Source organism: Carassius auratus, chromosome 46, assembly GCF_003368295.1.
Source record: "Carassius auratus strain Wakin chromosome 46, ASM336829v1, whole genome shotgun sequence".
NCBI lineage: Eukaryota > Metazoa > Chordata > Actinopteri > Cypriniformes > Cyprinidae > Carassius > Carassius auratus.
Window position 1 is genome coordinate 16,556,395 of NC_039288.1, and position 16,117 is coordinate 16,572,511.

Sequence of the window (16,117 nt, forward strand, 5' to 3'; positions counted from 1 at the left end):
CAAGATGATTTCCTTGTCTTTGCTGGTTTAAGAAGGGTTTAATGTTGATAATCATTTTTATATTAATTGGGCTATAATTCATTCTGCCGTTGAAAGACCTAGGTTTTGGGGTCGCTTTTGACTAACGACTCGAAAGAGTTTGTGAATCGATTCCTTTGAACTAAATCATCGGAACGAAACCGAATGAATCGAATGCTCAGAGATGCTGACTGGTGTCTCTCTGCCCGCCTCCGAACACGCAGTCGGCGATCATGTGCGCCAAATCCCACCAATCTGCAGATCTCCTTCTCCTTCTTCTCCATCTTCTCACTCCTATGAGACCGCTCTCGGCTTTGACGTCATCCTGTGCTCCCTCCGGTTGCTACGGCAACCCGTCTCCCGCACCCCCCCACCACCCCTTCTCCATCCCTACGCTGGTAGGATCCATAATGGTACAAGCAGCATCCTGCAGCACAATGGTGAGCGCGCAGTGAATCAGCATCGCAAACTCAGGCTTTAATCCTTCTCTTTTTGTTTCATCTACCTTGTTTTCTTTATATCTGTTTGATTCGTCCTCTCAGTGGTCTTTAAAACCGTCGCCTAACGGGATGTTTTGAACAGGACTTGACTGTCACCGGATCAGGATCGTCGGACGGGCAGCTGGCACGGAATGGTAGGTCGGTCGTTCGGTCGCTGGGAGATGTTGATGCGGGAACCTGAAGGGTGGGGTGATGAATATTGATCGCTATGAAGGTTAATGAAGTCGATGCCTTTGTGGGAAAGGAAAATAAATGAGCAGTCACGACTGTCGGTGCGCACGAGAACGATCTAGACGGCAGGATTTTTTTTTGAGCGTGTGAGCGCACATCCATCCATGTTTTCCCTGCATCACTCGCAATCCTGCATCATATGTCCTGTTTCCAGTGACGGCAGGCCTTTGTTAGAATATGGACTGATAGAATCTGGAGTCACAACAATGACATGTACATGCAAAAGCAGCTCAATATATAAGACTTTTGTATGATTTACTGGCTATTTAATTCCAGTGTAGTGTTATGTTCTACTTAAAGAGGCAAAACCTGGGATAATTTTGCAGTTTAAGATGTTTAATTCCTTATTTCTTGCATTTTATATTTTCTAACTTACCGAAGCATATGTGAGTTCATTCTGGAGTCTGAGATGGGACATATGGTGATGATGCACCTTGTTGAAGGTTTTTTATTATATATATATATATATATATATATATATATATATATATATATATATATATATATATATATATATATATATATATATTTTTTTTTTTTTTTTTTTTTTTTTTTTTATGTGGGTATATGGTACCAAGAATGAGGATGCAAATATATAAAAAAATATAATTAAAAAAAGCTTGCTGTGCATTGATTCATTGCCACCAATGGTTGAATATAACCATTATTCGATGACAATTAAAGTACCATGAAACACTAAAACTCATTTTAGATGATATCAGATTTATGTGTGTTGCACATGATGGAAGACAAAACTAGCATTCAGTATTTTTATATTTGAAATTTTAAATTGGATTTTAAGGGTTGTATTTGGTGTCAGGTTTGGAATAAACATCAAGGCAGCATCACAGGATGTGAGGTTTTTTTTTCCCATAAAACTGTATGGAATAACAGTATGAAAAAGTTATTAAAAATGCAAAAGCGCATTCATATTTATTCTTGATGTAAAACACAAATGACTCTGCATTTATTTTTGGATTCAGTTACTTAAAAAAAACAAACACCTGGAAGTATTTGTCTAATGTATTGTGAGCTTAAAAATGAACTATAATGTATTTATGCAAATTGCCTCAATTGAACAAAGAGTTCTGTTATCGCCCCTCTTCACTTAGGCTTTCAATGCCTACTTTTTCTTGCATTTTTCAAAACTGGTGATCTGACCAGTGCTGAAATGTTTCAAGGCACTTTACAATGGCACAATGTGGTTTTTAAACATTAGAGCTCTGTTAAAATGAGCCAATTACTGCAGGGTTTGGCACGGCACAGCACATAATACTGAGGAACATCCATGGACCAATCATTCATAGCCCCCCAAAAAGACCCCATATGGCTAATTGGGCTGTTCCATTGTGTCCGTATATTGCTAAATCACATAACACTTGGTGCTCTGGTTAGATTCTCCTCACGGTTTAGTGTCAGAGGTGGTCATGATCATCTGAATTCTCATATTCTCCAGGTGTGCTGACATTTTGGTTAGGATTAAGAGAGTGATTTTTGGAATGAATTAGGGAAGCCTTGAAAAGCTGGAGTCTTTGACAGTTCAGCAAACAAACCCTCTCTGCAAACTGACCTTACTCCTAAGCAGTTGTTTCCTTTTTTTTTAAGGACTTGGGTCATCGATAGACTCTTTTACCTGGATAATGTCTTGCAAATAGATGCTTGACCCATCCAGTTATGCAGTCCACTGCAACTAACGGGGTTAAACTTATCAATATTTATTGACTTCCTAGTATGTTTGTGTGATTATTCAGATTATTATTATTGTTGCATTCATGTTGGATCAGTAATCTTCTCTATATACGTTGTTTTATGTGCCACGTTCATTTGAAAGCAAAATATGGTGTTTTTGTATGGCTAGTTGCAGTTTATAGTAGCATGACATGTTTCTAAACATCGTATGCTAGCTCTGTGGGTTTGCAAAGTCATATTTTTAGTTCCTGCCATACAGCTAAAGAACAGTCCCACTTAATATTTAATGTTTTGGAGCCAGTAGCTTGTTCTGTCTCTGGTTGATTGTGGTTAGGATTAGTGGACTCTGGTTAAGACATCTCAGTGTTGTAATGTTTCTGTTATATGCCCACATTATGCAACTAAATTCAGTGTATTATAGGCCAAAGGCATTCATAATGAGTGTGTAGATGATGTCAGTGCTAACCAGGGAACACAGTGTTATTGGAATGGTATCAACATTACCAATCTGCTGTTATCGACACTTTTTAATGTCAGTGTTTGAAACATTCAGTGAAGATCTTGACTCATGAAATGCATGGGCGAGTTTTCTGAGATGTTTCTTGAGGTCATTGTTTTGTAAGAGGCTTTAATAATAAGTTGAATGTCTTTTAAAATATATGGTGATCAGCTTATTGGAGAACAATACAATGAGTTATTTTGAAAAATCACAAAATCAAAAATATTTAAAAGGGCAGTTCACCCCATGTCCAAAGACATGAAGGTGTGTAAACTATAACAGAATTGATTTTATTTAGGTGAACTATCGCTTTAAGGACTTAAGACCACTTTAGATGACTATAAACCAGTATGAAAAATTACACCTCATTCCATATCATATTATAATATTCCTGCTATTTTACGACTATTAACCTAACATATATTTTCCATGCATGGATCACATTGCCCAGTGATATTTTATAATCATGCTTCAATTTGGTGTATTTCAGTTGTTTTAAAGGATCAGCACTCTGAATTAATCGTCCATGAAATTTTAAGACTAAATGTAGGCACATGTCCATGCGTGTGACAGATGATGTCATTTGTTGGTGGCCATGTGGGGTGACAGGATGCTCATTATAATTGTAATTATGTGAGAGGAGGGGCGTGGCTTTAGACAGAGCTCCACCTGCTCCTCTTCGGAATGACTAGACATCTGTGGCACTCGCTTTCTGTTTACCAGTTGCTATCTTTTATTATATACTGTAAAAGCAGATGTTGTTTAATAATAACTAATAAACCACATGATCTGTAGCAACAGGATTTCAGGTTTTTAGTCTGAACTCCCACAAGCTTCCAGTGTACTGTGCAGAGATTTGGCACCACATTTGTGTTTTTGTGCATCGTAAAATAACGTTTACCATCAGCAAAAAATGGTTTGAAATTTGTTGTTTTTAAAACTAGACATCCAAACTATCACCATCATTATTAGCAGATATATCAGTACTATCAGTATCAGAACTCTTACGCATCCCTTCGAAATGCACAACAATCATTTATCTTCATATTATATGCTGTATGTTACATCCCCTTCATATTTGATTGGTCTTTGATCATGAGAGCTCTTGAATTGACAGATGGTGCAGTTATTGGCTTGCAGTTTGCATACTTTCAGCTGATCATTAGGATTTAGGAGCTCATCTTATATAACGGATCGCTTTAGAGTCGATTGACTTCTCTAGGCTGTTGTCTAGGCAGATTATTTTTATTTTATAGTGATTGTTTTCTTGTGATACCTGGCATTTTAAATCTGAAAGTTGTGTCCTATTGCAACGCTTGTGATATTGTTTGTGATCTAGTGATTCCAAATAATATTTTATTTCTTTGGCTGAATACAAATAGAGATATTTTGCAGAATGTTCAAAGTGGGCATTGATTCCAGTGCATCTAACATTCATGGTATACATTTCATCAGTTCATATAATTCCTGGGGATTGAATCTGACTTGCCATTGCCAACTCTACATCATATTCACACTCCAAATAGACAAATATCGGTATAAAGTAGTTAATTTGAAGTCTTCTGAAGCCAAATAATATATTTGTGTGATGTATAAGATTATAATTATGTCATTAGATTGTGATGTGCCAGGTTTGAATGTGTACAAGCAGAATTAATGAATGGAGATGTCATTCTTTGGGTGAACTATTCCTTTAAATGAAGAACATCAGTTGAGCATGGCACTAGCCATGCCAAAAGGTCATGGGTTTGCTTCCCAGGGAAAACTGATTAAATGTAAACTTAAATCCAGTGTAAATTGCTTTTGACGAAAGCATCTGCCAAGCACATAAAATGTAGATTCAGTCTTGACTATGCAGCGTCAAATGAACGTGTTGATTAATGACTCTGATTCATAGTTTTGTCAGAGAAATTAATCTCCAGAAGCATTAGTGTAAATGTCTCTAATTCACATCTGTTACATAAATATATTTTCACTTAATTGCTTTTATTAGGTGTGTGACCATAGCTGTTTGTGTGTGTGTGTGTATTCATTTTCCTCCCACAGGAGAGTCATCATCCTCAGTTTTGAGAGAGCTGTGATTAAAGCCATGAATACTGCAGCTGTCAGCAAAGGATTTATCTGATAGCATTACAATAATGTGGACAGGAATTGTGGGATGTCAAACACATCTGCACTTGCTACTTTTACTATTTATACTATATCTCTCAGATTCTACTAATTTTTATCAAATGGAATGATGTTATTGTTGTTGTTAGGGTATATATATATATATATATATATATATATATATATATATATATATATATATTTTTTTTTTTTAAGGAAGATAAAAAGATATAGACCTTCATTCAGTTCCTAGGATCTGAATCATACTAATGTTTACTGAAGACGCCATGTTTGTTTCACATTCAACAGAAGTGACTCATAGCTGTTCAGAACAATCAGTGAGAGTTTAGAAGAGCGGTCTGTGAATCCTCTTCTTATCAAGAGTCATTTCACTGTGTTGGTTTTCATGAGTTGGCTGTATGATTATCAAATTCTTGATGTTACATTATACAGTAGCTGCTTCAGATCAGTGTATTGGGAGCTAAGCGCTCCAGGACTCTTAAAAAAATATAAAAAAAGTGGAAGAATATATATATAACCCAAGAACTGCCACAAGAGAATTGAAGGGGTCAGGGTGTAAAGAGTGGGTTGGCCCTTGCTGTTCGGTATGTTTTGGTCTCATGCTGATCAGGAAGGAGAAAGGAAGGAATGAACAAGTGTGTTTACTGTCTGGGATAAAAAAAAAAAAAATGAAGCTCAGCATGTTGCCCTAAACCTAAACCTAACCTTTCCATATTTTGAAAGGAGTCCAATCGCCGGATCCGTTAATCAGACTGCAGGAATGTGAATAATTTAGATGTTTTTTTGCTGTGCCCTATAGTAGCAGAGCTTTACGCAAGAGACAACTTTAATTGCCTCAGCAGACTAATGAGATGTTACAGTATTATCGCTGCGCTTTGTTTGTGTTCTTCTAAATAGTCATCCAAACAAGTGTTTGGACAAATGTCATTACCTCCAGGATAACCCCCCTGTCCAGCTGACTGCTTTTCTTTCACTCTTCTCGTTCATGTGTGTGTTAATCACAGGAAGTCACTGTGTTTGTGTTTCTCACAGGGTTCTCAGAGTGTTTAGCGAAATATAGCATAGTTTGCTGCTGTCATCTGAGGGACGCGTTGTCTTCCTGAAACTTGAGGAAGGTGAACTTAACATCTTTTTCACTTAGTTTGACTTTCTAAATGTCTTGCTGGTTATAGAGGCTGATTTTAAACTCGCAGGTCTCAAAGCAATTTACTGTTGCCATTCTGAATATTTCACTGAAGTAACTGCAGGCCATTCCCTTGCACTCTGCTCTGAGCTGTGCGGTTCGGTTGTGCGTGTTTCTTTAGTGTTTGGTTGAATGCATATGTTGCTGCAGAGTTTACTTGACAAGATTTCAGGTTCCCCACAGCATCATCGACAGAGAGAGAGAGAGAGAGAGAGAGAGGAAAGATATGAAATATGGGACCATTGGAATTACTGTGTGGAATTACTGACAAATTGATATGATGCTTGTAAGCTTGTAAGCTCTGTGAAGTTACAGAAACGTAACTTATTTGCAATGTGTCAAACAGAGGGGTCATTTAAAATAGATCGTTCTTCCCGAGAGCACACATAACTCTGGCTAAAACAGGTCTCTCTCTTTTGCTCTCATTCTGTGCACTTGCTCAGACTAAAAGCAGGACAGAGAAGCTAAAGGTGACCTAAACTTTAGATGGAGAGGATAGATAGATAGATGGATGGATGGATGGATGGGATGGGTAGGTATGTAGGTACTGTAGGCAGGCCTTCAGAGATGCCGCTCTGTGATTGGCTGAGTCCAGAGAGAGACGATGCTGTTGGCACAGAAAAGAGGATTTGAAGTTTGCAGAACAGTAAGTGACATTTCCTTTGGACACTCCAGGCATCTGCCATTGTGAGCTCAGTCATTCGGCCTGTTTTCTGCTTTTGTTTTTTGGATGAAGATCATACAGCGAGACAAGCGAACTGACAGGATAATAAGAATCATAGTCATAATGCTGGAGAACATTGCTATTGACATCTTGAGTGTTTCAGCTGTTGCTAAGAAACTCGTTGAGTCACTGCAGATAGTTTGGGTACATGATGGATGCTGAGAATAGGAGACACATCCTGAATGACTGGCTGTAGGCGGTGTTTGTTATTTACTCCGTCCACTCAATGGAGAAAGGTAGACAGACACCTGTCAGAAAGTTTGATCTGTCACTTGTGCCACTTTGTGAGAGTTGTGAAGTTTCTAACACATTAGGACTTAGTGAGCTCCCTAATTAGAGTACCTTTTAAGGCATCATACCTAACAAGTGAATAGTATCTTGTGCTGCCTCATGAGATACTAATTTTTTCCAAATTGGCGCATAGCATCCGTTGTAAAGAAAGCAATCCCAGAATGCCCTGTGACAAGCTCAGTGAAAAAAAGGCATTAATATACTTACCCATCAATACTAAAAAGTATAAAAATTTTAAACTAATTAAAATGAGCGATTTTACAGACACAGACTGAGAGGATAGATTTGAGAGGATAACATTTGTTTTTGGTAATCAAAATAAAGTTGAAATAAAATATAAATACTAAAAGTGAAATTACAAATGAAAAATTAGATTAGAAATTGTAATAAGTTTAAGTAAAAAGACTAAAGTACTAGTACTAAAACTACTAAAAATAAAACGGAAATAAAAATAAATTAAAGTCATTTAAAAATATTATGGAGCCCCTAAGGAGATTTGGTGATGGGGGAAAAAAATATGAAATGGTAGGGAAAAAAACATTATTACAATGCTTTTGATTTTGCTTGCTTTTTTTTTTTTTTTTTTTTGCAAGCAAAATCAAAAGCATTGAAATAATGTTTTTTTCCCTTTTACGTGTATATATATATATATATATATATATATATATATATATATATATATATATATATATATATACGTAAAATGTATATAAACAAATAAAAATGACAAAACTGCATAACAAAATGAATAAATATTCAAATAAAAATATAATTCAAAATATTAATAAATATTATATTAATATATAAAAATATCACTCAAATACTAATCTTATCTCTAACATTTTGTGAAGTACTTGTTTCAATTTATATTACTTATGCCACTTGTGAGATTCCAGTTCGGTTATCATGCTGTCTCAAAAGGTAGCTTCCTGAAGGCAGTAGTCAGCAAGGATCTGAAAGGAAATTGGAGTGTTGTTGGTAATGAAAGAATCAAGCACTTAAACCCAAAAGCTACTTTGTCTCTCCAAATGCATTATAAAGAGAACTGGATCTCAATCTCTTTCAGAGATTTAGTCTTTCATCTTTAAAGGGAGAAATGCATTGTGATGTGCATAAACCATAACATATCATTATTATAGAGTACATAAAAAGCTAATTTGTATTTCTTTCTTGCTGCTGGCTTCCGTGACATTGCCCTGACATGAATGAAAATGACCCACAGGATGAGAGAGGGAGAGCATTTCCTGCTCCTGACCTAGTGAGCAACTAGGCATTCTAGACATTCTTCTCTGTGGCATAAAGATGAATTCGCCTGTCCAGTATCTATAGACACACTCAAATCAATAACATTAAAAGCTTATTTGTCTTTTTGTCCCATGAACTTATTTAATTTATTAATATTTCTATCCTAGATAAAGATGCAGTGGGATATTACAGTGATAGTCAGTGTGCGGTCCACCCCCACTGTTTATTTTCAACCACGAGACATTAATCTGAAAGGATTTGTAAATTATTGCAGGTCGGAATGGCTTAAAGATACAAAGCTGATGGATAGATCATTATTCCCTTATCAATCTACACTGAAGCCAACTGTGTTCCAAAATAGAGATAAATTACATGTTGTTCTTTTAAAGAAATGCTTTTTTAAAATCCATTATTATAATCTGCTCACACCAGGCAGTCTAATGATCAACCACACACAATTCCTCACAAACCTAATCCAGATGGAGCTTGTTGGTTATTTGTGAAGGGATTTCGGGCAGCACAAGGTCTTCTAATGGGAGTGTTGGAATGGAAAACTACTCCTAGCTTTTACCTCTCACTTTGTTGAGTCATTGTTGTTGGGATCCATATTTGGAAACAGCTATACAATATTGATGTCATCCAGCTGGTGGTGTATTTACAGCCAGGGCAGCAGTCAGATGTTTCTACTTGACAAGGAGGCAGATAACACTCACCCAACAACACATTCAGTGCTTTTATAACATTGTTTCAATCTAAATTGTTTTGCGCCGACCTACAAGGTTAAATATCCTTATTTTAATTTTGCCATTTTTTTGCTAAATTTTATGGAGAAACAATTTTCTCTAGTAAATTTTATAATCAATTACAAAAATATTTTTTACAGTATAGTGTTGCTCCAAAAGCTATAGTGAGCTGTCTTGTTGCCTACAACCTACATAAGCAGCTGGCTTTTAAAATAACATCCTAACTGAAATAAAACTTAAAGCTGCAGTACGTATCTTTTGTAAAACTATATTTTTTACATATTTGTTAAACCTGTCATTATGTCCTGACAGTAGAATATGAGACAGATAATCTGTGAAAAAATCAAGCTCCTCTGGCTCCTCCCAGTGCTCCTATTGCCATTTGCAGAAATGTATCCGCTCCCGGTAAGAAACAACCAATCAGAGCTGCGGTCCGTAACTTTGTTTGTGTTCAAAATGTAGAAAAATGTATATAATAAGCGAGTACAAAACCGTGTTTTTAGCTTGTCCTGAATCACTAGGGTGCACCTATAATAAGTGTTTATATTCTGACTATTTTAGATTGCTTCGGGGGTACCGCGGCAGAGTAACCCAGTACCTTTGTGATTCTTCATAGACATAAACAGAGAGAAGTAGTTCCGGCTACGATGTTCTTCTGCAAGACGCAAGCAGTTCTGTTTATTAACTGCTAGAGCGTCAAAAGTTACCGACTGCAGCTTTAATTTAACTGATTTGGATCACTTTACATAGGCAGCAACTATTTTATTATACAAACAGTGCTCCTTATGGGAACTGCAAGTGACACTTGATGTTGCATGTTGCAAAGCTAAAAATGTGATGTTGTAATAATTATAAAGCAATTTGCAATATTTTTCATTTGTTTAATATATATACTTTTCAGTACTGCACTGAATATGTGTACATGATATAATGCTTTTATACAACAGCTTTGAAAGCATACAATGTTAAAATTGAGAAACTTACATTTTAGACAGAATACTGAGCTACTTCGTTTTTGCACCACCTGCCATTAAACATCTCCAAGCAATGCAAAGTATTAAATCAATCTTTTGAGTAAATGATTTGATAACTTGCTCATAAACTCAGTGACTTGTTTTGATCCTGTGTTACTTAACAAATCGGTTAAGTAAATGATTCAATGACTCATTTCTAAAAGATTGCTTGTTTCATTAGTGAATGAATCATATCTCAATCTCACATGTAATGATGGTCATTTGTTGTTACCTGGTTTAACTATGTAACACAAAAATTATCACTTCTAATGCACAAATGTACAGACTATGTTAATTAATTTCTCACAGGTCATGACTTTTAGTTCCATCTTGCCTGAATCAATGCATTAGCTGTAAAAAATACATGTGATGCTTCCTTAAAAATTGCTCTAAAATGGAAGAAACTAAATTATGTTAGCATAATGTTGCTGCCTATCTTTTGGAACATCCATCTTTTTAGGAGTGCACTAATGTTGCCAGAAGCTTTCTACATAGGCAGCTCACTAGGTTTGGAACAGTGTTTTTATTTTATTTACTTTTCAAATTCTGGGGTCAGTTAGATTCTTTTTTTAAAATGAAATTAATACTTTTATTATGCAAGGATGCATTAAATATATCAAAAGTAACAGTAAATATGTACTGTATACAGATAATTTATTTTCCAAATAAATGCAATGTTATTTTGAATTTTCCGTTCATCAAAGAATCCTGAAAAAAAAATTATCATGATTTGCACAAAAATATTAATCACCACAACTGTTTTCAGCATTTATAACACTAAAAAGTGTTTCTTGAGCAGCAAATCAGCATATTATAATGATTTCTGAAGGATCATGTGACTGGAGTAATGATGCAGAAAATTCAGCTTTGCCACCACAGGAATGAATTACATTTTAAAATATATTCAAATAGAAAAATATTATTATAAATTGTAATAATATTTACAGTTACACTCATCTCCTGCTTTGCTCACTACACACAAAGGCAATACAGTATGAGAGGAAGAAAATGGAGTAGTAGGTATATTCCGTGTAGTGAACAGACTGTGAGTAAGGGGAGATGTTAATTATTCATATCATTAAGCTATCCAGGACACCGCAGAGTTAACGGTGAACTATAGAGTGGGATTAATTTGACATCTCTCGCTCTCTCTTTCTTGCTCACACACACACACACACACATTCTCACACACGCAAGTACTGACAGAAAGAAAAACAAAACAAACTGAGAGCAAGGCAATTTAAGAGAGAGTCACATTCTGGCATCTCACAACCCTTTGCGCTGATTTACTGCTGTAGTCAATTAAGTGCCTGGACTCCAGCAATGCATTTGTGCAGCTAACTGCAAAATATTCAAGTGCCCTGTAACTAGTGACTGATGTCTGCTATTGATTAAATGAAACACATTAAGGTTCTTCCCAGCAAGAGCTCAGACTGAAGGTTGTGAGAGATTTGAAGCATCTTGCAATTTTCGGTGTCTTCTGTGATGAGCTGAAAGGTTACTGAGAAAGTTGCGCTTTCAAAAGCTCAGGAGGTTTGGATTTCTGAGTTAAGTTTCTTAAGGATATCAATTCTGCCTCAGGTGTTTCTCCCAAATATTCACTTGAGCGATAGCTATAAACAATAAACAACTGACATATAGTAAGAGAATAGAGGTGCAACATTCATGTGAATAGCTTAAATGATTTGCTCTCAGATGAATTTGTTGTGAAATGTTTGAGTTCATATTTAGATTTCACAGCTTAGTATCTTGGCGAATCTGTGCACAGCTTGAGACATTGTTAAGATGTCTTCTAAAACTTTGGAGCAGAGTAGTGCGGATGATAAAAATTGCTTTGAGAATACTGAGTTAGAAAAGAACAAGAAATATTAAAAAGTGTCCAGTTGCTGTCAAGGAGAATCAACTCGGATATTAAAGATATTTTTTTTCTTTCCTATTTGCAACAAGTAATTTCAGTTTTTAACTTTGTCAGCATGTTTGGGGAGAAAATGAATGCAGGAATAAAATACGCTTGTGTAGAGTGTGTAAAAACTAAAGTTTTACTGCAGAACTGCTGAATAATACAGTTAAAAATATGTCCTATTAATTCAGAAAAGTTGAAACTGTCAGCAATCAATAGTCGACAGGTCTGAGTCGCTCCTAGCTTGACTTTTACCTCTGAACATGCCCAAACAAGTCATTTTTAAATCTAAATTTTAAGGCTTAATGTAACATTGTACGTGTTATCCTTTACATATAATGTGAAATAAAAATGAACTATTTACTTGATGTCACTGGTTTCATTGTGCGCAACTTAACAGTACATAATAGAAATAAATACAATTCATAATGTTTCATCATAATGTAATGCGTTCCTCTGCCTCTGAAATGTTCTTTTTAATTTTATATTTTTGAAACTGAGTCACTATAGGCAGGGCAAAAATACCATTAGCCAGAAATGTCATATTTTAGTCCTGTCCTACATTATTTCCTACTAATATTCAGTTTCTCCTTAATTCACCACATTAAAGCAGTCTTTATCCAACCAAACGTGGTTTAAATAATTTTTCTGTTCTACAGATGTGCTTGTGAAGCTTGTGAAGACTGTTGACTTAAGAAAATAACTAAAATTGTATTCAAGCTACATTTCTACAGTTTCTAAAACAAATTAAGTGGTGCTTTCCATGCAAAACCGTGCTGCCACATTGCTGACACTTACTTAGAATAGCATAGAGAAAAAAGATACTATGGAAGCTAATGACTGCAATCAATATGTGTACCAGCATTCTTCAAAAGATCTTCTTTTGTGTTCAGCAGCTGAAAGGTATCTCTCTGGAAGATGGTAATATTTTAGATTCCTATCAGACAGGTCTTCACTGTGTCTGTGAGACAACATGGCTGGCCTGTATCATTATGTGCACGATCTGGAACATAAGCAGCACAGGCAACAGTGAGGACATCTGTCTTCATTCTTCATCTGATGTTGTACGGTATCTGCCACCCACACACACGATACCTGCCAGCGTTGTCAGTGAAGACTCCCGGTCAGCAGAAATGTGCTCATGACCCGAGTAAATTAGCTGCACTGCTATCGAAGGCTTCTTGAAATCACATAAAAACACAGAAACCGCCCTGCTGTTCATTCGTTTTCATGTCACAGGCCTCTGAACTGTGTAGTCACATTTGTGCACGTTCTCATTGTCATGTCAAGGGTTCCAATTGGATTTCGAGGCACTGGAAGTCTGTAATTTGATTGTGGTTTTTTTTTTAAACACTGGTGGGGATTTTATGCATCACTCTGGGTTTGTTTGTCATGGCAATTTCTTGAGATAATATGTCTGGAGATTTTCCTTCGGTATTGTGGTGAATTGAGCACTGATTTGATAGTCAGCACAGACTTGACCCCTGTGTGTCTGAGATCATTTCCTGTTGTGTGTGTGTGTTTAGCTATATTATTAGATATATTATTAGAGGCAGGTCAGATGCAGGTCAGGCCAGTAATTCAGATTGTTACTTAACCTGCCAACATAATAGACAAAAGAAAATAATAATAATAATAATATGTGTCAGTAAATGTTACATTTTCTTATTTAGAAAAAAATCTGGATCTGGGACTATAAAGTAAAATAAAATATGTTTACATTTTATCTTCAATTCTTAATTTGTAAAATTTGCAGTTGAAGTGAATTGAAATCCTCAAATATATAATATACATATATATATATATATATATATATATATATATATATATATATATATATATATATATATATATATAAATATATATATATATATATATATATATATATATATATATATATATATATATATATATATATATATATATATATATATATAAATTGGAAACTCTATTTATCCATATCTGTGGCATTCCCTGCCAAATAAAACTCAAATAAAAAAAAATAAAAAATACAATTCCTCCGCCCCTCCCTGTAAAAGCAACATATTGCTACCAAACTCTTGATGATTGACTGATAGAATGATTGAATAATATCAAAGTCCCAGACACAAGCCAGATGTCATGTATCTGCCATTAAAGGGTAGAGGTTTGGTGTCTGTTTTTTGCCCTCATAATTATCATATCTAGCTTCAAATGCATGCATTATTTTACGTCCTGTTTTTCTCACCTCTCTTTGCATAAGGTTATGCGCATATCTTAACAGAATCTACTGCTCCTAATTAACATACTGGGGAACACTAGTGATTTGAGGATGTCTGTAACTAATCTGTTGACATGTCTGATGGTAATTCTAGCATATTTCTGATTCTCGAGTTTTCTCGAGTCATACTCTTTAAGGCTTGGTTGCCAAAGGTATTTCTCAGTAGTATTTTAGCATTAAATACATACCATTATAGTATCCATTGACAGAATAGTTCTCTTAAAAAAGAAAATTTGCTCAATTTACTCATCCTCAGACTATCTAAGATATAGATGAGTTTCTTCATCGGAACAGATTTGGAGAATCCCTTGCTCCCCAATGGATACACTGCAGTGAATGGGTGCCGTCAGAATGAGAGTCAAACAGCTGATACAAACATCACAATAATCCACAAGTAACTGCAGTCCACCAATTAATGTCTAGTGAAATGAAAAGCTGCATGTTTGTAAGAAATAAAACCATCATTAAGGCATTTTGACATTAAAATGTCACTTCTGGCCAAACTACAATCCATAATAGCGTTTCCAGCAGTGTAAATGCCCATCCCCTGTTGTCCTCTCACATCACAATCCACAAACATATTTAAAAACAGAAAAACAACAGATCTGCGTGCAAGTAGGAATATCCCATATCTGGCTTTGGATGGAGCACAGACGTCTGACAGATCATCGGTGTTAATTGAGCTGAAAGCTCCAGACACAATGGACGAATTAATCAATGTTCTCCGCTCATGAACCTGAGTTGAAGAGAGAGACAAAGAGGAGGAAAGAGAGAAGGAGGGTGATGTACACTTTCCATCTGTCGGGTCTCAGGGGTGATGATCCACTGTAGCTCTGAAATCACCTGTCTGCTCATCTCAATATGGCTGCCGTGCACTGAATGTTTCACACGCTGTCCAAACACTTTACAAAATTAGCCTCTGGTGCGCACCACCTGTGTGAAAGACAGACTTTGGCAGAATAGCAGCACACACACGTACAGCACACACACTAATGCTGGCGGTATGATGTATATACCATTCAATCATACAAATATGTCAACTGCTCGAGATTCTGCTGTACTGTTTATAGCACTATATTTTAGAGTCATATTTATTATGTAATACTGTTTTGAGTAAGTGCTATAACGGAAAGCTGTTTGTGCACTGATATCAGACTTTATTTTTGTTATGGTTAATTGTATCTTTCAGTTTGTTATAGTATATTTGTTTTAAATGTAATCAATACTTCTAAGGTTTAATTTTAACAATAACATGCATGTACAATAGCATTTCAATATCTGGGGTCAGTAAGATTCTTAAATAATTTAAAAACTGAAATTTTATGCTCAACAAGGTTGAATTTATTTGATAAAAAATAAAGTAATATTGTGAAATATTATTACAATTTAAAATAACTGTTTTCTACTTTAATATATTTTAAATATTTGTACCGGTAACTGATTCCTGTGATGCAAAGCTGAATTACTCCAGTTTTCATGTCACATGATTCTTCAGCAGTCATTTTGTGTTGATTTGGTGCTTAAGAAACATATATATATATATATATATTTTTAAAATAATTTATCATATACGTATGCTTAATATCTTTAATTAAACCATGATACTTTTTTTGGAATTCTTTGATAAATAGAAAGTTAAAAAGAACAGCATTTATTTGCATTTATTCATTTTCTTTATATAATTTTTTGTA

General features: G+C 35.3%; 1 protein-coding gene across 14 annotated transcripts in view; it reads left to right on the forward strand.

Annotated features, from left to right (window-relative positions):
* Positions 1–358: 358 nt before the first annotated feature.
* Positions 359–16,117, forward strand: part of mapk10 (mitogen-activated protein kinase 10) — a 53,026-nt gene continuing 37,267 nt past the window's right edge. For 7 of the 14 annotated variants that reach the window (XM_026235172.1, XM_026235179.1, XM_026235166.1 and 4 more), the window contains exons 1-2: positions 360–458; positions 561–652. Coding sequence is in view for 12 of the 14 variants with exons in the window: in XM_026235179.1 (XP_026090964.1) it covers positions 650–652 (3 nt within the window). In the remaining 2 variants the exon portion in view is untranslated. Of the gene's footprint in view, positions 653–16,117 lie in introns of all 14 variants that reach the window. The other 7 variants (XM_026235168.1, XM_026235171.1, XM_026235176.1 and 4 more) reach the window with 3 other exon arrangements.